The 23,746-nt window shown below is 38.4% G+C and overlaps 2 protein-coding genes across 10 annotated transcripts in view; both read left to right on the forward strand.

Moving 5' to 3' along the window:
* The window catches only part of LOC131310283 (uncharacterized), a 37,848-nt gene extending 28,401 nt beyond the window's left edge, over positions 1-9,447 (forward strand). The window contains exons 1-18 of one of the 3 annotated variants that reach the window (XM_058337209.1): positions 284-507; positions 2,055-2,259; positions 3,311-3,417; positions 3,513-3,564; positions 3,640-3,724; positions 5,221-5,311; positions 5,595-5,633; positions 5,826-5,893; positions 5,997-6,059; positions 6,250-6,305; positions 6,396-6,469; positions 7,117-7,209; positions 7,303-7,404; positions 7,536-7,616; positions 7,696-7,787; positions 7,913-7,928; positions 8,852-8,962; positions 9,053-9,447. In XM_058337209.1, the coding sequence (XP_058193192.1) occupies positions 403-507; positions 2,055-2,259; positions 3,311-3,417; positions 3,513-3,564; positions 3,640-3,724; positions 5,221-5,311; positions 5,595-5,633; positions 5,826-5,893; positions 5,997-6,059; positions 6,250-6,305; positions 6,396-6,469; positions 7,117-7,209; positions 7,303-7,404; positions 7,536-7,616; positions 7,696-7,787; positions 7,913-7,928; positions 8,852-8,962; positions 9,053-9,154 (1,542 nt within the window). In that variant the 5' untranslated portion in view covers positions 284-402 and the 3' untranslated portion in view covers positions 9,155-9,447. Of the gene's footprint in view, positions 1-283; positions 508-2,054; positions 2,260-3,310; positions 3,418-3,512; positions 3,565-3,639; positions 3,725-5,220; positions 5,312-5,594; positions 5,634-5,825; positions 5,894-5,996; positions 6,060-6,249; positions 6,306-6,395; positions 6,470-7,116; positions 7,210-7,302; positions 7,405-7,535; positions 7,617-7,695; positions 7,788-7,912; positions 7,929-8,851; positions 8,963-9,052 lie in introns of those variants that run through there. The other 2 variants (XM_058337212.1, XM_058337211.1) reach the window with 2 other exon arrangements.
* Positions 9,448-13,096: 3,649 nt separating this feature from the next.
* Positions 13,097-23,151, forward strand: LOC131310285 (RNA-binding motif protein 25). Of its 7 annotated transcripts, XM_058337220.1 has the most exons (8): positions 13,526-13,668; positions 15,019-15,103; positions 15,331-16,123; positions 16,232-16,384; positions 19,192-19,612; positions 19,799-20,461; positions 20,828-21,426; positions 22,711-23,151. In XM_058337220.1, the coding sequence occupies exons 3-8, from the start codon at positions 15,884-15,886 to the stop codon at positions 22,960-22,962; spliced, it is 2,328 nt and encodes a 775-aa protein (XP_058193203.1). In that variant the 5' UTR covers positions 13,526-13,668; positions 15,019-15,103; positions 15,331-15,883; the 3' UTR covers positions 22,963-23,151. The 7 variants fall into 7 exon arrangements, with proteins under 7 accessions (XP_058193197.1, XP_058193196.1, XP_058193199.1 ...); XM_058337216.1 differs by lacking the exon at positions 15,019-15,103 and having other exon boundaries at positions 13,099-13,668; positions 15,882-16,123; XM_058337217.1 differs by lacking the exon at positions 15,019-15,103 and having other exon boundaries at positions 13,099-13,668; positions 15,882-16,123; positions 19,799-20,452.
* The last annotated feature ends 595 nt before the right edge of the window (positions 23,152-23,746 follow it).

Consider the following 23,746-nt stretch of genomic DNA (forward strand, 5'->3'; position numbering starts at 1 on the left):
ATTACTATAAAAATAGTAATCGACCGATCATATATTTGTTGAAAACAAAATAAACCGGTTCAAACTTCTATCGTCCATGAACTTGCCGGTTAGATTTTCACGCGGAGGTATTGATATATGAGATCTTAAATAGGAACGGTTTCGATCGTTGTAGCGGTCCTGAGTTGGCTCACGACGGCTTATAACTGGACGAAACTGGAGGGTCGGAAACTGGACCGGAACTTCGTCCTTTGACAGTGCAAAACCGTCACTATAACTAATTGGCAGCATCACTCCAAAATTCCTGTACCCTGTAACGTCCTTTGCCGCTCCCACACACAACACTAACCTCTCTCTCGATTCTGTTTTCCATCCAGTTCAAAACCCTAATTCTCTCTCTCTCAAACACACAGTGGAAAGAGAATGGGAGCTTGTTACGACGAAGGCCTCTGTGAAGCATCAATGGTGGATCCTCGCAACTCGAAGCCTGTTCACGATAACGTTCACGATAACATCTATCTCGACAAAGTAATACTACCTCCTAATTCACTTCCTAAAACTGTTCTTGGAGTTAGTTGACATGTTTCGAATCTCTGAGTGAGTTAACATGTATCCGGTTGATGCTTGCGACTTTGATTTTTGTTCGAGTTGATTGAACCTCTCCCGTTTCGATTGATTTCAAACTTGTACCGTTCATGAGGAATAAAAAAATTCGCCACAACGTATAACTATTTAGTGCCTGCTACTTCGAATTTTGCTCTCAAGTTGATTGGAATTCTTCATTTCGATTGATTCAGAGTTCAGACTGCTATCGTTGGGAATATATTAGTCTCAATCTGATAAATGCACGTGCGTATGTGCCTGTAAATCTACACATGTGTATATAAGTATATTTTTGGTGAATCCGATTTGTTTATGCGTTGATATGAATCTGTGCCCCAGTAGGTTGCTTAACTTCTGTGTCGTTGACTGGTTCTATTGGCCGAACTCCGTGTGTCGGTTCTGCTCTACAGTATGTGCCTATCTCTTGATGATAGAGATTAGGTCTTGCTACTTTGATGTTATTTGTCTATCCTGTTAGTCTCGGGTTGCGCAGTAGTTTTCCTATCTTCGTATTTTAGGTGGATTCTTTTGTAAGTGCCGTTGGACTTATTGACATGATATGCTTGCGAGATTGACTTGTCAAAAACAGAAAAAGAAAAAGAAAGATGCACTCAAATTGTGAGATTCAGATTTGATTTAAGGTTATTAATGCGTTTGTAACTTTTTTATAGAGGAAGTGGTAGGATTAGTTATTTTTGTATTGTTTTCTGCGTGTTGGAATAGTATGTTTTTCTTTTGCTGAATCGACATATTTCCCATTCTTGTTGCTTTTGTAGCTAAGTCAGAGGTATTCTATATGTTGAAATTCGGATTTGATTGAATGTTTTAAATGTGTTTGTGTATAAGCAAGAGAAATCTAAGTATAGGGAAAATGGAACATACAAATGGGGTCTTTAATGTCGTTTTGTAGGCTGATTTGTTAGAGATTATTTTTTAGAACCTCTATATGCCGAAGTTCCGTTTGAATTGCAATATGAGCAATTCTTTGTTTTGGCCATTAAAATGTCGTTTTTGGCCTTTTACCCCAACTTTTCTCTTAATTTGCAGACTTCTGTCGCTAATATACAGAATTTTTAATCATTTTATCATTTTTTTTTCTATTTAATGATTGGTAGCTTTGTAGATTCTATTAATGTTCAAAAGGATTCTAGTCATAGTTACCAAAAAATTAGGAGGACTATTGGCACAGAATTTTGGACTGTGACTGTGACCTCCTCCAGCGCATTTAACATCCCTCTCTGTCCCACGTGGCAATAGGTCGCTGCTTGAGAACTATTGTAGGTCCCAGACTGATTTACCTTTCACAAAACATTGATTGTTTTTCTTAAAATAACCTCACTATCTAAGCGCTAGCCGCATGGCCTGTGCTTCTTACAAGCTTGGGCCTGACTTTGGCCATTGAGACTTGTAAACTTGTATGTCTGGACCAAAAATCAGGGAAGAGTTAATTGCATTTTTTCTCTTGATTGCAGCTATCCTTGAAGTTCATTGATACTGAACAGTTCCAGAGGCAAGTCTTGACTTTGAAACTAACTTTTAGGAGTTCTTTTGCTTTCCTTTCCCACTTCCCCCTTCGCTGTGTAGTGTTCATTGCACTCCTTTTTGTGGTTGTTTTCCTGCAACTGATTCCGTGGTTATCTTCTTCGTATTGCAGACTTCATGATCTAAAGCAACTTGGTGAGACTTTTATCTTCTTCTTCGCGTGTGTGAAGTTTATTTAGTAGAAAAATTAGATCATGACCTGCGTAGGTCTTTCCCTGATGTCATTCTGAAAATTGTGCTGCATCTTTAACCTTTTCACCATTTTTATTGACCTTTATGCGCAACTGCTCATGCTAAATAAACATATGCATTTGATAGTTAATTCCCTTTGTAACATGGGTAGGTAAATAAGTTCGAGTTCAAGTCCATATATCCTCGTCATTGTGTATTATTCCACACTAGAATACGTCTTTCAGAGTTTATCTATAAGCTGGTCAGAGTTCTGTCGTTTCTATGAATTTCTTCCCTCTTTTGTCTTCCTTGGGCAAGTTGTGTTTTAGTGTCACGAAAACTTCATTATGATCGCATCAGACAGTTATTATAGTTCCCATCAGTTGGATGCAGCATCAGTCAACCCTAGGCTTTCAACTTTTGGATGGATGGATGTTTCGAAAAGAATGTGAACTAAGTAGATTTTGGAGGAAACATGCCTGCATTGAGTTTAGAAGATGATACTGTGCATAATGCAAGTTCAGCTGAGTATGAAGTAAATTAGTATCTTCTTTGCATGCAGAATTTCTCTTTAGTGCGACTTTGTGATACTGTGATCTTAGTTGTTTCTACCTCAATATACATGCACAGAGCTTGTTTAGTAGGTTACTATGATGGAAGTCATCTTTGGAGTGCTCCTGTCAATATACATGAAGACAATGAAATTCAGAGTCAATGTTAAATATCCTACCAAAAGTCGCTCGTGGCAGCTTTTAACCTCTCATTCATATTTCCATGTCCTCCTATTTAATTGTGTAGATCCTGCACTTTTTAGCTCATAACAAGCTTCTGAATGGGAACTTTTGTGGTCAAAGTGAGTGGATGTCCCTGCTAGAGTCCATAACAGAACCTATATGTGTTAGCTACAAAGAAATCCGCCAGCCATTCTGTTGACCTTATCGAGTAGTTACTGCTTTTTGTTATGGTTCTAAAGGACTTAAAGCTTTTACTGAGTCAGTTTTTACCGATTTTCCAGGTGTAACATACATGGTTTACCCAGGGGGTGTACACTCTCGGTTTGAGCATTCACTCGGGGTATATTGGCTGGCTGGTGAAGCTATTCATAGGATCAAAAACTTTCAAGTAGGAGAATGACTCTGTGCTCTGTTGACTCTTATCATTCTTACTCTCTATCCTATTGGTGATATTATCCATCCATGAACATGCTTTCATTGCAGGGCGCGGAGCTTGGCATCGATCGTTTTGATATACAGACAGTAAAGCTTGCTGGTAACTACATGACGCTTACATAACATCAAGTTGTTTGTCTGTCTATCTAATGTTGTTTTGTTATTCTACCACCAGGATTACTGCATGACGTGGGGCATGGACCATTTAGCCACGTATTTGAGCGCGAGTTTCTTCCCCGGGTTCTCAATGGTTACCAATGGTAATTCTATCATGTTTCAGAAATTAGTTTGTGAATGGTCAGTGAAGATAATCATATGGGTGTTTGAGTGTTGAAGCATAGTATTGAAAATCCTTGAACATCTATATCCATGCGGTTTGAAATTACCAGAACCCTTAATCTTCCTCTGAAACTGTAGAGTTTGTGGTATTGAGATGCAGTTGTTAACATTCTTTTAGAACATATGTATTGGCTATTCTAAGATGACTACCTTGAAAGGAAAGTATGCTTTCATTTTCGTAGTAGTTTAACTCATTTATAGTATCATAATGCTATTAAATGAAACCTGGAGTGTCATTCATTCTACTGGAGCTGAATGTAGAACCTGCCTGAGTGCATTCTGGAATTTGAACATAGTTCAATATAAGGACATTATGCAGTACTGGACGAAATAATTGCCAGGATGACAATAGGTTAAATGAATCTTGATTTTTGATGTTGTATTAGGCGTGCGCCTGCAGTGAGTTTTAATTAATCATTACGATTGGTTTCATTAGTAAAAGGTTGGAAAGTGATTTTAGAAACGTTTGCTCTGAAGGCTTGAGTGGTTTTGTTTAACTTTAAGGCTATTTGACCTCTATGACTATTTTACTTCCATTCCTCTCTTTTTTTCGCCTTTTCTCCTCCTCCTCCTTTTGGTTTCCTTTCTTGGAACAGCCTTCGTTTGTTTGAGAAGTTGATTGTGCTTCCATCCCTGCACCTGCTTATGAATTCAAATTTGACTTCTCTCGTTACTAGATTGCAACTGGAAAGGTTCTCTGCTTTTGGCATGGGGCTGGGGGTTTTGATGTGGTTCATGGGGCCTTCACATTTTTTGGAGAAGAGTAGGCAGGAAGGAATCACATTTAATTGTCCAATGCAACATAATTAATGTCTGGGCGCTTTTCGTCCATAAGTTATTTGGTAGCCTACACTTTCAAAAAGAAAAGAATAGAAGCACCACTTACTACACCATCTAAGCAGTTTTAACCTATTGCTTACATTTTTGCATTTGGAAGATTATAATAGCTTCAATATAGCAGTTCTATTTTAGTTATGCTAGAGATATGCAATGTTTTGGTAATCTGTCAATGGTTTATTATAGTTTTTGTCTTTAGTCTTTAACTGAAATGGCATTACATGGGGGTGCAAGATCAATTGTTTGTTTCATTTTTTGTGTGTGTGTGTTTATCTTGCAGAAGTTGGCTTAAGTTTTCCTTATGTACAAGGTTCTGAAACTAAATGCACTCTTCACTTCTAAGCAGTTTGACCTCTTACTTACATTTTTGCATTGGAAGATTATAAAGCTTCGTTGTATTAGTAATCCTATTTGCAAGTACAGTATAGACATGCAATGTTATTCCGTCAAGGACGTATAAATTTCCGGTTTGATCCAGCAGAAATTGGTGTAGTTTTTCTTGAACGAAAATTTTAAATTGCTTATCATGGGTTATATCAATGCATGATCTTGGTTATTAATCAGATGAAACCTTTTGCAGGTCCCATGAGGACATGTCCCTGAAGATGATTGACCACATCGTTGATGAGCACAGCATCGATATTGACCATGAGAGTTGTAAAAAAGTGAAGGTTGCATTGTTTTTCCAAGTGGACATTCTATACCTATTATGTTGGTCAAACATCATTTACTGAGTCTGATATACTGAATTGATTTCAAATCTATCTCGCCATTCTCATCTTTGCTTCTTTTTAGCCGTCCAATTTCCAGGTGACCATTAAAATTCCTTCACTGCTTAGATCTGTGCATACTCTGAACATAGGCTAAATGGTGACATTGGGACAAAGTATAACGGATTATATGAGACTTTCCTCCTCTCTTTCCTGTTGTATGATATGTGTGATTTTTCTCCAGGAAATGATAGTTGCTAGCTCTCAAAATGCTCCGTCAAAAGTAAGTAATGCTAGTTCAAGCATTTCATGATGGTGTTATGACCCTAAATTACTAAATTTCACCTTTGAAAATCTGTTCCATCTTATTTAAGCATTTCATCATGGTGTTACTCCAACTTTAATTTGTTAATGCATCTATCTGATTTTTTTTTTTGTTTTTGTTTTTGCTGTTGTTGGTCCTCTTCCTATGTAGAGTTTGAAAGAGAAGCTTTTCTTGTATGATATTGTTGCAAATGGTCGAAATGGAATAGATGTAGACAAGTATGCCACTTCTCTTTTGACTTCTTCTGTAATGAGTTTCAATATTTGGTTACTGGTGTGGAATGTGGATACTGAGACTTGTAGATAACTTGTCTCTATGCAGATTTGATTACATTGCTCGTGACTCTCGCGCCTGTGGACTACCATGCAGGTTTCAGTTTCGGAGGTGTGATAAAAGATTTGCCGGTTGTAATCTAGTTTGTTCTTGTATATATATGTACTCTTCCTCTAATAAATCAGTAAATACTTTGCTATATGCAGAAGTCATTATTATGATCTTTGGAAACGCTATGAAGCTTGTTACGGCTTTAACCTGTGATACCTTACGAAATCATGTTTGTTGCTGTTACTTGCAGGCTTTTGGAAAACATGCGAGTTATAGACGATGAAATCTGTTATCGTGCTAAGGAATGTATGTTTTGAAATGTTTGTCATTTAATTACGTTACTAGTGGTTTTGATATTCACTAATTCCATCTACCTATAAATGATGATATGGCCAGGCTTTACAGTCCACGAGTTATTCTCCTCTCGTGCTTATTTGCATCGAATGGTCTACACGCATTCCAAAGTAAAGGTACCACACTTACCTAAATCTTTTTCTGCGGACCCAATAACTGTGCACTTTGTAGATCATAATTTTTTTACCTTTAGGTCCAGAAAATAGAAAGTAATTCCCACAAAGTCTCCTCTAATTAATGAAACACTAAAACCTTATCAAAGTGCCTAAAACCCTAAACCCTGAAAGTGCCTAAATCCCAGGGTACCCTATGAAAGTGTCTAAACCCTATGATACCCTATAAAAATGCCTAAACCCATAGGGTACCCTATAAAAGTGCCTAAACCGCTAAAACCCTATAATAGGAATGTGCACCCTAAAATCCCTATGAAAGTGCTTAAACCTAAACCCTAGGGCTCTATGAAAGCGCATAAACCTAAATTCTAGGGTACCCTAAACCCTAAAACCCTAGGATACCCTAAACCCCTAGAGTGACACTTCCATTAATGGTAAATGTATTTTTGTAAAAGTAGACATAGTGGTAATTAAGTATTTCATCTCTCCTTAATGGGAATTAAGTTTCACTTTTCTGTACTAGAGGTAAAAATCTCTTCATTTAGCATATAGGTGAATACTTACACCGATTTATTGGGACTTAAGGCTTGGTATAGTTTTATCATACGTATATGTTTAATAGATTAAATCTGACTCAACTAATTTTCCAGGCAATAGAACTCATGATTGTAGATGCGCTCTGCAAAGCAAATAATTTTCTTCAAATTGCATCCAGTATTCAGGATCCATCTTTATACTGGAAGGTTTGTTTCTGTTTTAATACATTACCCTGCAATATGATGTCTTTTGGAGTGTATTCCTGGTGTTTCAATGTAATCAATTTGCTTAAACTGCAGTTAGATGACACGATAATAAAAACCATTGAAACTCATGCAAGCCCAGAGCTTAAGGAATCAAAAGATCTGATCCAAAAGATTCGAAGAAGGGATCTGTACCAGGTACTTGAACACAAAACACGAGGATGGTTCCTGAAAAAGCGCTTGCATTTGGAAGCTTACCTGTTGTATGCCGTCTTTACTTCACGTACTAAATTGTCGAGGCAAAATTACAGTGTATTACCCTCTTGTAGTTCTGCAATGAGTTTGCTGTTCCCAAGGAAATCCTGGAGCACTTCAAAAATGTTACTCCCCAAGATATCATTTGTTCTCAGGTACTTTAGATTTTATCCTAATAAATTTAGAAGCCTTTATCTCAAGGCAAGAAGTTCTGATAAGTATTTCTCCAACCAGAAAAGTTGTGGTGTTACGCTAAAAGAAGAAGATATTGTTGTGACCAATGTCAAAATTGACATGACGCGGGGAACGAGTAATCCTCTTGACAGGTATGTGGGAAAGAGTTGGGCAACAATTTTGATCAATTAGTTATGCTGTTGCTCAAACTCTTTTATGGTTTACAATTCTTGAACTTCATTTAACATTGACTCCTCCTGTGTTCATGTGTTTCCAGGGTCAACTTTTTCCAGGTAACAGAATTTCCTTACAACTTCCTATATCCTTATTCAATTCTTTCTCTTTTCAAGCCTGAATGAAGTAGTGGGCTAAATTGTTTAATTTCAATTAAGATAACTGATTTATTTTTATCCAAATGAAGCTAACTTGTTATATGGTATTGGTATTGGTATCACAACCTCTTGGATTTGTGGATGGTTGAAAGCTGTTAATAACGTGATGAGTTCCTTAAAAGTTAGTCGTGTCAATAAAGGGAATGACTTGAATCTAAATTCAAGGAGTGGAAATGTTGTGTGCATGTATGCTTGACCAGGGGCGAATCTACACCGAGACCAGGCCCACCAGGGGATCTCGTGCCCGGGTGGAATTTTGAATCTTGCACTTATACCTCTATAAACTTGGTATACTTTGCATTTATTCCTAAAGGATTACACTAGTGTCCTAACCACGCTCATAAGCCTCAAAAGTAACAAGAGCAACTCCACATTCAATGGGCTTCTCTACTTTCTCTTTCTAGAAACACCTCTTTTTATTCTTGCGTTCTTTAGTTCATGTGTTGATTGTATGTGTTAGATTCTTCATTTTGGAATACAAACCAATGCCTAAAACCTCTGAAATACATGGACTGAAAATGTTTGAATCCCAGCATTAACAAGACAGGAAAAATGCTGGACATTGATTTACTTATTCAGGTGGAAGGAATGAAGTCAAACAAAACCGTGAGATAATTCTGGGGACTTGGAAACATAGCCATAACGGGTAGAAAAAGTTTGAATCCTCAATATATATCCACTCAAGGCACTGATCTAAGTCTGTATTAATTAACCTTCAGAAGCTGGACAGTCTTGGGTGCATAATACCTTTAGATGATAGATTTTTATCCCTGAAATTGTTTTGCTTTTTACTGCGTAGGTTTAATCAGTGTTTGTTTTCCCAGGATTATGAGACTGACGGTAAATTCACCATAGAGGACAAGCGCGTTAGTCACCTGCTGCCTGCGTGTCATCAAGATGTGATAGTGAGGGTGTACTCTAAAAAGCCTGCATTGGTCTGAAAGAATATTGATTTTGTTTATTTCCTGAATATGTTATTCTTTATAATGCATCTGTATACTAAAGGTGTTAATAATATGAAACAGGTTGCAGCAGTTTCTGATGCCTTCGACAATTTTCAAGAGAGAACATATGGGCAGAAAACTCAAGTGCATGCAACTCCTGAAAAGAAGAAACGCAGATGCTAATTGCTTCAATCATCTGTCTGGCCTTGTCTCGCCTTCAGTTGGAAAATGTACATTTTCGTATACGCGTGACGTTAAGAAACTAAATTTGGCGTGAGCATACGTGTAAAGAAGTAAAGAACTCTCTCTCTCTCTGATAGTTGTGTTTCATTTCTTCTTGGTATGCTGGTGTACAGTCTGTAATGAGAGTGATATCCACAGTGCCTTTGATTGATGAGATTTGTACTACAACTTGTGATACTCAAAGTTCATCAAAATCATGAACATTCAGATATGATAGTGGCCTTTGAAGATCAGCAGCTTTAGCAAGCACTACTAGGGAATTGAACAAATTCAATCTGTTTCGGATTCTACCTCAATTCACCTGGAACATAGTTTTGGATCTTGGACTTACTGAGGGTTTGTGATTCTTGTGAAGGAAGAAGGAAAGGAATTATATCCTTTTCGGCCTCTCCCTATAATTTCCAACTGCGTTTCTGTTCGACCTCAAATCCCTATTCCTATTCAGGATCCAAATGCAGTCCACTCATATGATTCAGTAGAATCTTTGAAATGGATGGTTTGGATCATTCATAGTATTTAGATGCCATTTTTTTTTTTTCTCGAGAAATTTTGGGATCCTTGGGTTACCTATGGCATTTCTGGTCTGATATATCTAACTCAACTGGAACAAGTTGAAAGAATTCTCACTTGGTATATGCTGATTGGCTTGGAATAAATGGAAGATCCAGGTTTGTGCTTTAGTTGCGTACGCTCGACAGTATATGAATTATTCTTGCCAAACTGGAAAACTGCTGCACATTTTCCTCTATATATACAGAACAGGGAGTATCCTGAAATGATGCAAAATGTATACTTCATTCCAGAAATGATAGTTAAAACCCATCAGATATGGTCAAAAATATGATATAACAAATACAAAGTGCTTTGCATGTCAGGCAAATTGGCCTCCAGTTTTCCTAGTTATAAGTTGGCGTCTAGACCAGCTTCTGCTCTATTTCAAACTCAGTAAATTCTACAGTACTTAATGTTATTTTGAACTCGATGTTGAATCTGTAAGTAGGGTTTGTCTTTCTTTTCTTTATCATCTGAAAAGGGCTGAAATGCTGATTTGTAACTGAGTTCAACCTTCGGTTTTTGTTTTGATTAGTGACATTCCTTTATTGTACAGATTATTTCTCTGGGAAATGATTTTTGTACTCTACTTTTAAATGCTTTTTGTAAGAGAGGCATGGTTGAAGTTGTGTGCGAAGAAGTGTTTTTTTTTTTTTTAACGGCAAAATAGTATTTTATTAGGGGGGAGGGGAAAGGTATCCACCCAAAAGGTGGAACCAAAGCAACTAGACGAGCTCAATGCAACACCTAAGAACCTGAGAAGCCCAGGTATAAAATAAATAGCGCAAAAAATCTAAAGGGCCTAAAAGCCTAAATACAACGATGAAAGTCCAAAAAATCCTAAACCTAACCCAAAGGGCCTAAATGCGCCAAGAAGTGGTGTTAAGAAATTATATACAACAATCATTCAACTTCTCTTTAGTCGTCACCAAAATTGAACACAATCTGACCCAGTTCGCAATAGGACTCACTTTAGATGTCTTGATGTGTAGATAATTCACATATCAACTTGCTTGAATATCAATGAAGATCTATCAAATCATATTCGGCTCTCGTCCGTTTTCTTTCAAGACAAATACGAGTTCCTGTGAGTTGAGTTTTATTCACTCTCTACTTTTAAAAGAGTGAACATTACTCACTTTTTTATTAGTTGAAATGTTGTGGATCCCATCACAAAGTGATTTCATACTTATCAAAAAGTGTATTGCATGGTAAGCATGACATCATTTTGTGGTGGGATCCATACCATTTCAACTAATAAGAAGAAGGGTAATGTTCACCCTCAAAGTGAACAAAATTGCACTAAGTTACTGTAGTTAAATATAGGGAATTGATATTCATATTCCTTTTATATATATATATATATATATATATATTCACACTCTTTTTTTTTTCTTTTAGCAAAAAAATACATTTTAAAAACAAAAAAACAAAAAAGGGAGTGTGCATATCAAAAAAGGGAGTGTGAATATCAATTCTCTAAATATATATAAGAATTGATTTTGACATTCCCAAAATTGATAATCACATTACCCAGGGGAGTGCCAAAATTAATTCCATATAGGGATTGATTTTTGGCACTCCCAAATAGGGCTGTAAACGAGCCCAAAATTTGAGCTTGAGCTCGGCTCGAGCCTTAACGAGCCGAGCTGAGTCATTTATTAAACGAGCCTCTTTAATCGAGCCGAGCCACCCATAATGAATCGAGCTTTTGTCAAAAGAGCCGAGCCAAACTTGGCTCTTTTACTAAACGACCCAAAAACTCGAGTTCGAGCTCGACTCGTTTACTAAAGGAGCCGAGCCGAACCGAGCCTTAACAAGCCGAGCCGAGCTCACGAGCTGCTCGGTTCGTTTACAGCCCTACTCCCAAAGGGGAGTTCGGTTATCAATTTGGGGAGTACCAAAATCACTCCCCATATATATTGTGTAGATGATTTAATTATAAAAGATTTACGCATATAAACTTACAAAATACGAAATGACATTACATGAGGAAAATGAAATCAGTAATGGATTCCACCAGGCGAATATGATTCTTTAAGTTTAATTTCAGTTCAATCACATAACTTATTTCCAAATTGTATGCCTACTATTCCGTAGCGGGGCGGATAATGAGCTCTTCGTTGTTATGGAATTTATTTTTCTGCATAAAATAAAATAGTTTAGGATTTCTTAGGTTAAAAAAGGGGAGAGATTTTGGATCATTTTTGTTTTCTTGGTCGATGGATGAAGGTGGAGGAGGGGGGAAACCAAGATGTGACCATAACGATTTTAGACACTTAGCGAGCCCCGAAAGGGACTAGTCAACCCCAAGTCACATAATGTGCGTGCAGAAGCGCAAGCGTAAGGGTGTCTTTCAAAAATCTCCCAAGCAACTAAAATTTATAAGTGCGAGATTTGAAAAGGCAATGGCAGAATGTAGATTGAGAGCGGAGGCGAATGTCATTTTAAAGAATTACGTCACTAATTAAGGTCACACCTAAAACCAGTGGAACTCAGTCAAATTTCGCAGGAAGTTCAAGGGTGTTTCGAACCTGGGCCTCGCTCGTGATACCAAACCACTTAATTAGCCGTGAACCAATTAAAAACAAGTTTTATACAAATCGAAAACAACACTACGGCCTCCTTGGCTAAATAATTCTATCCTTAGTTAATTTTTTCCGGTTAATTTTACGTCAAATTTTTATGAATTATTAGTTTGTCTTAATAAGAAGAATCGGAAAAGTATAAAATTGTGATCAAAATTCAATTTTTTTTAATAAATCCAAAAAATTAGATTTTTGACTGATTTTTGTCTTTACTAAAAAGTTTGGGAAAATGACGGTCCAAGACGTGTTTTGATAATTTATACCCACTAAGAACAAGTTAAGAACATTTGTTAATGCTGAAAATGTCTTTGGCGGGTATTAATTATCAAAACACGTCATTGGCCGTCATTTTCCCAAAAAGTTTTAAGTTTGAACCATAATTTTTTACTTTTTTCAGATTCTCTCGTCATGACTAACCAATAATGCACAAAAAATTGAGGCGAAATTGACAAATGCAATTTTTTTTAAATAAAGAAAGACAAAAGATAAGCTAAGTGACTACGTCGTTCCAGAAACCTTCTTAAAAAATAAGCAGCTTATATGAAAAAATAATTTTTTGATTTTTTTTTCACCGTTCAAAAGATCTGAGATGTATTAAACAAAATTTATATTGCTAGAAAAATTATTTACATAAATACACTACTTTTGAGTTGAAAATTATCTTTTTAAAAAATAAATAATTATTTAAGGTTCTAGAACGGCGTTTCAGCCAAAAACACCCCTACATATACCCCACGATACACCAGATCAAGCCCCGACACAAAACCAACACAAATCTGCAATCTAGGGCACGAACCCAAGTTACCAGGGACAGCGAGTCGAACAAAACATCCACCACCACCGCCACCACCTCTCTCTAAATGGCGGAGTCCCCCACTTCTCCGACCACCACAGACCAACCCACTCCCCAGCCCGTAACCCCGACCCCACAATCGAACCCACCAGATCCATCACCACTAAACCCTAATCCTACCCCACCACCACCCGTAATCACTCTCCCGCCGCCACCTTCCGTCCAACTCTACGCCCCGCCGCCGCAAATCCCCGCCGTTCCGCCCACGGCGCCGTCGTTCCGGCCGGCGACCCCGCCCGTCCCGCTCGTTCCCTCCGCGCCGCCGCAGTTCTCTCCCATCCCGGTGAATTTTCAAAACCCTAGCGTCCAGCCGCCTGGCGTGACCACTCCCGTGGCGCCGATGATGATGCCGCAACAGTACGCTGCGGTGCCGGGTCAGCCGCCGCCTAATCCGGCTTACAGGATGTACGCGCCGATGCCGAATGGGTACCCTGCTCCTCAAGGCAGTATTCCTCTTCCGGGTGGGTTACTCAAGTCTCTCTGTTTGTCTGCCTGTGTTATATTTGTGGGTGTATATGCTAGAAAGTTATCACCTTGATCATCTTTGTTAAGAAATCGGCCAAACCAACAAGCACAACGCTCGAACATCAATCAAGAAAAGAAAATACAACTCAAGACACTTAGATTTTTAACGCAGTTCTCCAACAACTGTGTAGCTGAGTATGTCCGCAGGTCACACTAGTTTCCACTATGTATTGAACCAAGAACGGAGATTAAAAGTTACATTGGCTGCATGGAGCAAGTATTTATAATATAGGATTTATCTCACCGATTATCGTGATACCCCTGTAGGGGTTTTGCAGGGCCCCCCATCCCTGGCGGTCGGTGCTGCCCCTGAACCCCCGCGACCTAACCCTGAATAGTCGCGTGACTCACACTTAGTCAGGCTCCAGCCCGGCAGTCTTCTCCTCCTTGTTTTTAGTTTGAGGTGTCTATAGAGTTTGTGCACTAGTTGTTGCCTCAAATTGCCATTGTTTGGTCTTACTCTGATTTAAAAAATTACTGTACTTCAGGCTCCCTTTGGAGAGTTGTGTGTATTAAATCTCGGGATTTAATATTCAATGAGAGTAATTCCAGCCGAATTATTCATTTCCGTAGCCAATGTACCCCGAAAAATATCATCTTTATTTTACCGACCGGTTGTTTGTTTCTCCAAACCCCAATGATTGGTTGATGATGTGGCATTCTTCCATTTCTTCACCTAATTTGCCTGGTCTTTAGCAGCCAAATCATAAAAAGGCTAAACGTATGGCCAATTGTAGCCCCAAGATGACTAAGATGGATTAGAGCTAGAAGAGATGTATCTTGTTGGAACTTGGAACCTTAATATCATGGATTCTTATCACTCTTAGATAATTATTTCATATCTATCTTGATAATACTCCCAAACTCGATACTCATGTAAGCAATCATTTCCAAAATGTGTGTAATTTTCATTCAATAACGATGTAGAATCCCTTGATTTGAAATCCACGCCTATTCAAACATAGCCTTAGTTAAGTTTGGTATTAGCGGTTGTTTTAGCTGCAACGACCTTTTGAGCGAATGGAGCCTGCCTTTATCTTTGCCTGATGCATGAAGTTGTATAAACATATTTTGATATTGTGACTGACTACAGAAAACTTTGACAATTCTTTCTTTCTATTTTTGGTGTTGAAGTTAGTGGAGTTGTTTGTTATTCATGGATAGAATAGTGGTATGCACATGCTTACTGGTCTGATTTAGAGGGGAGAGTTTAGTTGAGAGGAGTTGGGGGCAAATTCGTGTTAGTTGTATAAGGGATACCGATGACAGGATGTTTTCTCCTACAGTGTCCTGATTGACTACCGTCAGAAAGGTTCGAAGGCTCCATATTGCAGTTCCTTAGAGACTTTCCACCCTACAACTCCTTTTTTGGTATGCACACGTTTGCTTAGTTTCTTTGATTGCTTTTTGAGTAGACAATATCTAAGTCAAGAATTTAATCTTCCCATTCTTGAAACTGGCCTCAGAGGAAAAATGTAAATATCATGCTAAATATTGCCCAGTCGTGTCATCTTCGTTACTAGACTATTATCTGATAGTTGCATGGATATGGCTACGTTTTCCCCTTTAATGGGCTCTTGATACTTGAATTGCGGCAGCGGATCATGTTACAAACTGAGGGCTAGTGCCTTTGCATTCCAAGGTATCACAATCTTTTCAACTACAGTCTTTCTTTCTCTCTCTCTCTGTGGTTCTTTCTTTTGTTATTTTTGCATTGAGTTGTTAACAGTTGAGATATTAAAGACTCTGACCACTAAGATATTTGTATCTTCAATTTCGTTGGTGTTAATGAGATAATTGAAGTCTCATGTACCCTATTACGAAATTTCATAAACGGTGCATCGGGTATTGTGAGAAGGCTACTATTTGCGAGTGGATGCATAAGGTAAGCCAGCCTCATATATCCATTGTTTTTGAATTCGATGTTATTGTCTTCGTGTTCCTTCAGGTTTTCTGTTCAGGTGGTGATTGTTCCCATGCTGTGCTGCAATCTCTGTTATGCATGTAATATGTGGTAAAACATTTAGTTATTCTGTGGACTTATTTTATGCCATGGATTTACAGATGGAGAGAACTGTTGTTAGTTGTTACTGTAATTATCCTAGAAACCTGCTCTGATAAATTTGCATAGATTTTGCCATTCGTGCAGGCATGCCTCGTTATCCATTTCCGCCGATGGTTCGACCAACATATCCTCCACGTCCACCTGGTCCCATCATGCCACCACAGTTACGTCCCCCTGTTATGGGGATTCGTGGTCCCATTAACCCTCCTCTTATTAGGCCAGTGGCCAGTCCAAGTATTACACCAACAGATAAATCACAAACTACAGTGTATGTTGGCAAGATAGCATCAACAATTGAAAATGATTTTATCCGCTCTCTCCTTGAGGTAGGTTTGGTACCTGTTTGTATACCCCTTCTTCGTCTAAGTTTTTGCCCTGTTGCGTTATGTTTGTTGTACTGAATTAAAAATTTGGACATCTCTTGATTTCTGAAGCTCTGTGGACTTGTCAAGAACTGGAAACGTGCCCAAGATCCCACCGATGGCACACCTAAAGGTTTTGGGATTTGTGAGTTTGATTCTGCTGAAGGGGTTCTACGTGCATTGAGGCTGCTATGTAAATTGAATGTTGATGGACAAGAGCTGATGGTATGCTTTCCTTTTTACAATACACTGTTACTGCCTTGTCTTTTTCCTTGAGCAGATGCCACATATGCTCCTCTCCCGTACTTAATATTGGTTTTCCTTCATTTTCTTGGTTCTGGTCTCCACATTGCACGATATGAATATACAGCCAAGAAATGGTTCGATGTTTCTAGATTTGTGCTGTCTCCACATTTGTGCTATGTATGCCTTGTTTCTAAGAAGCATTGCTTCTATTTCCACATTAAACTAATTTTGCTGCCTAAAAGTAGTAATTTGACACTGTGAGGCATCTATAGGTCTGTATGTTATAATAATTTTGCTACCACTGATCATATTTGTAGGTCAGGCACTTATGTTTTTAGTTGTACTTGTTCTTTGGTAACTGAGATATTCAATGAAGAGCAAACAAAACAGAGTACAAAGAAGGTAAACCCTCCAATCACAAAAGACCTACCATCGACAACAACCTCTGAACTGGTAAGAGAAAGCTTGATAGGAGTTTGCCATGCTTTGCGAATGGCAATATTGTTGAATTGGGAACCTTTTAACCCTAACATCATAGTTGACTTTATGAAGGCCTGCAGAAGTAGAGCTTTGAATTCCTTGGCAGATCCTGAGATTCCTTTGTTTCCAAATGTAATAGAACATGGGAGGCCATGCAATCTTCCTGACTAGGCTGTAAAAAACTCAGTTTGCCAATTAGCCATTACTAGGCCTACGTTGTTGAATTGGGATCCTTTTAACCCTAACATCATAGTTGACTTTATGAAGGCCTGCAGAAGTAGAGCTTTGAATTCCTTGGCAGATCCTGAGATTCCTTTCTTTCCAAATGTAATAGAACATGGGAGGCCATGCAATCTTCCTGACTAGGCTGTAAAAAACTCAGTTTGCCAATTAGCCATAACTTCAGATTCCCAATTCCGATGGGTTTTATGCGACGGAGAGGCTATTACTGATTTTATTGTATAAAACTGGTAGATTGCTTTATGCAACTTGTACTTGCCAAATTTACTCCCTATGATTCTAGAAATTGGTCTTTGTTGCGCATGAAGGCATGGGTCGGAAAAATGCTAGGCGCTATTCGGGCGCAAGAGAGCCGACTAGTCGGGGACTAGAGATTAGCCGGTTTTCTATTTTTTAAAAAGTTCTCTCCCCACATCCCCAAAGTTTGAGTAAGAAATAATACTAGGAAGAAAAGAATTAAGACTGAAGTAAGTTAAGTAACAACCAAAAAGAAATTAATAACTAGTGACAAGTAACTTTCAAATACTCCCTAGTCCCTCCTCCCTAATTGTTTGACCTTTTTGGGTAATCGTGCATTTTGTACCCAAGAAATAAGGTATTAGCACAGTTTTTTCCCCCTAAATTTCTTACACCAATTTAACGATATCATTGAGAAGAAAACATTTGTGTGAAATTTTTCCAAATTTTTTTTAATCATAAATACATAAAAATTTTGCGTGCAAAATGCACAATTATCCAAAAAGGTCTAGCAATTTGGGACAGAGGAAGTATAAAGTTTGATGTTCAAAGTTGAAAACAAAATGAAATTAAATACTTCACAAATAAAATCGGGGTATGGTGTATATTTTGTTTTTGTGAAAATAACACTTAAACCCTATGTTTTCAAATATTATACATTAAGCCTAAAAAATTTAAAATTACAACATAGGCCCATTGACAAGTCGCAGCCTAGCCAATTAATCCCCGACTAATGTACAAAATGCCTAATCAATGCCTAGACCCTAAAATCTAGGCATTGGGTGGCCACCTAGGCCGACTTTTAGAACACTGCATGATGGACCTATCTCATCTTTTCTTTCAGTTGTTGCACTTCCTCACTAGGACATTATTGTTGATCTGCCTTGCTTCCTCTTTCTCCCTTGGGTTGTGAATATATAACTGATTTTTTTTCTAACTAACATTGGCTAGTGATCCTGTTTCACTCAGAAATCTGTATGTACTAGGCACCTAGAATTGGGGATTATGTTTGTTCTTTGTTATTGTTTTGCCAGCAGAGACTGGGCTAACAGGACTTCAGTCGCTCAGTCATCCATTTGTGATCTTTGGTTAATGTTATTATCGCTTCAGAAGAAGATATGCTTCAGTTATAGGACATGATTTTTTCGTGAATCGTCATATCTGTCCCTTCTTTTGAAGAATGATTGCTGAGTTTGGTACTGTGATCGACTGTGCAACACTTTTTCCTATGGTCTACTATTTTAGTCGCATATCTGGTTTCCTTCTTGTCTTGGAACTCCTTTATCTTGGCCCTTATCTTGATGTTAACTTTTAGCCTTGTAATGTTACCAACGGAAATTGCCTCCTGAAGAGATGTGTGATAAGAAGCTTATGCGTAGGTTTTATCTGTTATCCAGTAATATTTTGCAGAAAGCCATCGACAGGTGTCAAGCCTTCATACAAGTTTGTTTAATTGGGTCTTTATTGTTGGGTGTATCGATCTCCTAAACACTTTTATTCTCTCTCACAGAATCAATAGTCATTTTCCCAAACATATAGTTTCTATGGGAAAAACAGCCTAGTAAGCTTAGATTTTACACTGAAATTCATAAGTATGGGTCCGTGTCCAAAACAGTAGATATAGACCTAGTTGAAGTGTTTGTTGCTCAAATTTGAACAGCAATTTTTATACTTTTTTTTTAATCAAAAGGAATGCTTTGGATATGAACCGTGTGTGAATTGTAAGGTTTAAACCATCACATTATGTTTAATTGTTAACATGCATTGATTGTTATGGCTGCGTTGATGTTTGATAATATTTGGTAAATTTTCTATAAATGCATCTTCAGATAAATATTGCACCAGCAACGAGAGAGTATCTTGAGCGTTATGTTGAAAAGAAAACTGAAAGCTCAAAGAAACTCAAAGAGACTGAAAGTGAAGGTGCCGAGAAAGAGGAAGAGGGTGCACCAAGTGCTGAGAAGAGTGAACCTCCAAAGCCCTCTGGTGAGGACGTTAAAAAAGATGACAAAGATTCAACTAAAGAAGAAACTAATGACACTGCTAGTTTTGGTATTGTGACTGATGAAGACCGAGAAGCTGATCGAGAGGCTCTAGAGAAGCTTACAGGTATGATAGAAGAGAGATTAAAGAACAGGCCTCTACCTCCACCACCTCCGCTGCCAGCTGCTGATGCTTCCGGTCACTCAAACTCCGAGCAGCCAGCTGGATCAAAGGATGGGGACTCTGATGTGGATACACCAAGAAATGGTGAGACTAATATAAGGGATATAGGGAGCTCTATCACGTCGTATTCGATAGTTGAGTTGAACAAAATTGTTGAAATAAGTGTTACTGCCAATATAGATTATGTTTCCTTTGAAATAGATTTGTACAAGGTTCGTTTGATATCCTTTGTCCCCCTTTTGCTTCGTCTCATCTATTTTGGTGATGCAGCTGAAGATAAAAATGACGATGAGATGACAAGTGACAGCAAACCTACAAGTGAGCATGACAAGCCTGAAACAAGTTCACCTGATAGGAGTAGAAGACATGATAGGAGGAGCAAAGAAAGGGAACGAGATTTGAAACGGGAAAAGGAAAGGGAACTGGAAAGGTACGAAAGAGAAAGGGAGCAGGACCGAGCTAGGAGAGATAGGGAGAGAGATTACAAGATTAAGGAAGATGACCGTAGGTACAAGGCACGTGTTAAGGAGTGGGAATCCAGAGAGAGGGAGAAAGAGTATGTGCGGAAGCTGGAGAAAGAAAAGGAGAAAGAGAGAGAGTATAAGCGGAAACGGGAAGTTTTGGATCAAGAGGATGAAATTGATGTTAGTGATTCGAAAAGGAGGAAACACAAGAGCAGTGGCTCAGAGGAGAGAAGAAGGCGGCTAAGGGAGAAGGAAGAGGACTTCGATGACAGACTTAAAGAAGAGGAAGAAGTTGCTGAGGCCAAGAGGAGGGCTGAGGAGGAACTTCAGAAACAAAAAGAGAGAGACGCGCTAGAAATTCCACCTGTTGATCATTTTATAAACGGTGGTGATAAAGCCGTATTGCCTGATGAAACTAATGTGGTGATCAAAGATGAGGCTGCTGAAGAAACTTACAATGGTGATTATGGTGGGAAAACCATATTAGCAATAGTCTTTACTTCCTCCATCCCTTATTGTTTGACCATTTTCGAAAGTTGTGCTTTTAATCAAATCAACAAATAACGAACTTTCATGAGGTAGGTTTTGGAAAAAATTTCCACCAATAATCAAGAGTACTAATTGAGATTTTTTGGTTGGTATTTTTTTAAATTTATCTATGAAAGTATAATCTTTATCAATCTGAGTAGCATGCATGCCGAAAATTGGCAAACAAATCGTACGGAGGGAGTAGTTATAATTTCTGTTTTTCTTTTCTCTTTTTTTGTTGCAAGTTTTCCTCCCTCTCACTAATATTGTTATTCCTCTTTGTACATGGGTTTGGACTTCCTATTAGGAGGTGAGGTTACAGAAAATGGCAATGGGGATGAATCAGTCGCTGGATCGAATGCTGCCTTAGACACTCGACATGATAGCAATTCATCTTCTAAAAAGTTGGGATTCGGTCTTGTGGGGTCAGGAAAACGAACTGCTGTCCCCTCTGTTTTCAATGAAGAGGAAGATGAGGATGCGCGGAAGGATAAAAAGATGAGGCCTCTGGTTCCCATTGATTACTCAACTGAGGAGCTGCAGGCTGTCCAATCTACCATTTCTGGGGCACCATCTCCAAATTTGGCTGCAGCAGCAGAATTTGCGAAACGTATCTCCAGTGTTACCAAAGAAGAGAAGCCTGATGCAGAAAAAGAAAGAAGCAGGCGTTCTCATGATAGGTCTAGCCTAAGGGATAGAGGGCGGAATGAAGATGAGACTAGTCGCAGCAGAGATGAGGGTAGAAAAGACAATTATGTGCGGAGCAGGGATAGGGAACAAGGACTGGATAAAGCTAAGACACCAGATAATCAGAAGCTCTTGGATGCAAAGCAATTGATTGATCTGATACCGAAGACCAAGGATGAATTGTTCTCTTATGAGATTAACTGGGCCATTTATGATAAGGTGAGCAGCTGTATTCAAACCTCATATTTTTGTTTTTCTGTTCTGCTTGAATTTAAAGGTTTTTCTAGAAGATAATGGAGCTAGCATGGCTGGCTACATACAAGTATAGCCAAATCAAGATGAGACGGGACAGACAGTCGGAGGCTGCAGCGGGACTACCATAGGAAAGCCCGCCCCCGCTAGCTAACATAGAAATGGATTCCCGGATAGCAATAGTTTCTATGTGAATCTCTTCAATGGCAGAATCCCAACCAGACCTAATCTGTTTGGGTTCAATCAAAGGGCGTCTTCCCTTTTTTATATTCTTTTTTATTTGCTTGGAAGGCTTACATTTTACTGAATTGAACAAAGGTTTCTAGAATGCATCTGCAAGAAATACTAAATAGATACGAAGTAAATAAGATTCTCTGAGGATAGGATTGAGTCTGGAGTCTTTCAAGCTTTTCTTTTGGGGGCATAGGCACCGGACATACACAGGTGTCTAATGATTTGTCTTTTGTTACTCGTGTTTGGAATCTGGGATTTGATTATCAGAGGTTACTTACTGTTGGAACCCAGGGTTGCACCTTCGTTTTGATATGAAAACTGGAAAGGTGAAAATACATGAAATGCGACTTTGCATTGATTTAAGGTCTTTTAAATTGGTTTAAGTTTTACTTTGACATAATGAAGAAGGTGTTCCACTTGAAATGTAGGACTTCTCCTTTTTTGCCAAGTTTAAAAGTAGGACGGCCCTTGATTACGAGCAACGACAGCTATGAACTTGTAACTTCAGGATTGCCAACTCCAGGTGTGGAAGTCCTAGCAACCTAAGAATGAGGGAGTTGAAGATAGAAATATCCATGTCAAACTGAATGCAAACTAGGGGATTATAGATTCCATGCCACTATGTTAAATGGTGAAAAGAGTGCATTAAAGTTTTATTGGAATCTGATTTGCATGGGCTTTAGAATTTGGCAGACAGACGGCTTTGTTCTCTGTAGGATCAGACCTATTGAAATGTATTTCTGATAGATATTGGAAATCCGTATAAATTTGGCTCTCTTGGTATGCACCAACTGAAATGAAATTGTATCTAGGTTTCTGCAACGATTTTTGGCATGGTTTTGCTCCCTTGTTTTCCATAGTTTATTGGGTCTTTGTAAAAAAAAAAGACCAAGAAAATAAAAGGTGAACAACAATCAAGTGGCAACTTCAAATAGGTGCACAATTGAATGAACATTCAAATACCTTCATTGAGATGTATTGGTGATGGTTATCCTTGGTATTTATGAACTTTTTCAGAATGAGCTGCATGATAGAATGAGACCGTGGATCTCTAAGAAGATAACAGAGTTTTTGGGCGAGGAAGAGACCACATTGGTAGACTTCATTGTGTCCAGCACGCAGGAACACGTTAAGGCATCCGAAATGCTGGGGAGGCTCCAGTCTATCTTGGATGATGAAGCTGAAATGTTCGTGCTAAAGATGTGGAGGATGCTTATTTTTGAAATCAAGAAGATAGAGACCGGTCTTGCTTTGAGGTCTAAAACCTGATAAATCTCAGGTGCATGGGCCTTCCCTGTAGCTGGAATTTGTTTAGAATTACTTGTCCTGATATTATTTCTTGAACTCCGTGCATTTTATAAGAAAGCAGCATTTCTCCTTAGGAATAATGGTTTGTTTTAGTTTGTAATGCTTTAAAATCAATTCCAATCAATTTAGCTGCGATGTCAATTCCTTTTATGTTTTTTGGACTACTCATCTCACATCCATGTTGTGGAAAAGCAGTATTTGATGTCTGGTCTAGAATGTATCTAGAATCTGCATCTCACTTTTTGAAGTGTTGAACGGGTCTAATATATGCACATGTTCTTTGGAAGAATGGTTTTTTGTTGTGGTCTGAGTCGTCACAGTTTTATCCGAGGCTTATATCCGGACCCTTCTTTAGGATGGTCTTGTGTTCCAAATTGTTGCGGAACATTTTGCTCTAATTTTATGTTTGGAACAATTTTCTATTATGCAGCTGATATTAGCAAACTGATCTGGTTTCTGAGCTCTAGGCTTTCCCTCTTGAACAGGCTGTTGGTTTCCAGAAATGCCCTCTTGCCCCTTTTGATCCTTTTCAAAATTTACCAGCAACAAATAGACTGCTTTTATTTTGGTAATTGATTTCACACTCTCCTTTTTTATAACCACACTCCCATTTTTGTCCTCGTGCGATGTGAATTTACAAAATTAACCTTTCATGTGTACTCTCAAACTTAGAAAGACAACATTGTAAATTCACATCATACGAAGACAAAAATGGGTGTGGTATAAAAAAGGAGAGTGCGAAGAC

Source organism: Rhododendron vialii, chromosome 12a (assembly GCF_030253575.1).
Source record: "Rhododendron vialii isolate Sample 1 chromosome 12a, ASM3025357v1".
NCBI classification, from domain to species: Eukaryota; Viridiplantae; Streptophyta; class Magnoliopsida; order Ericales; family Ericaceae; genus Rhododendron; species Rhododendron vialii.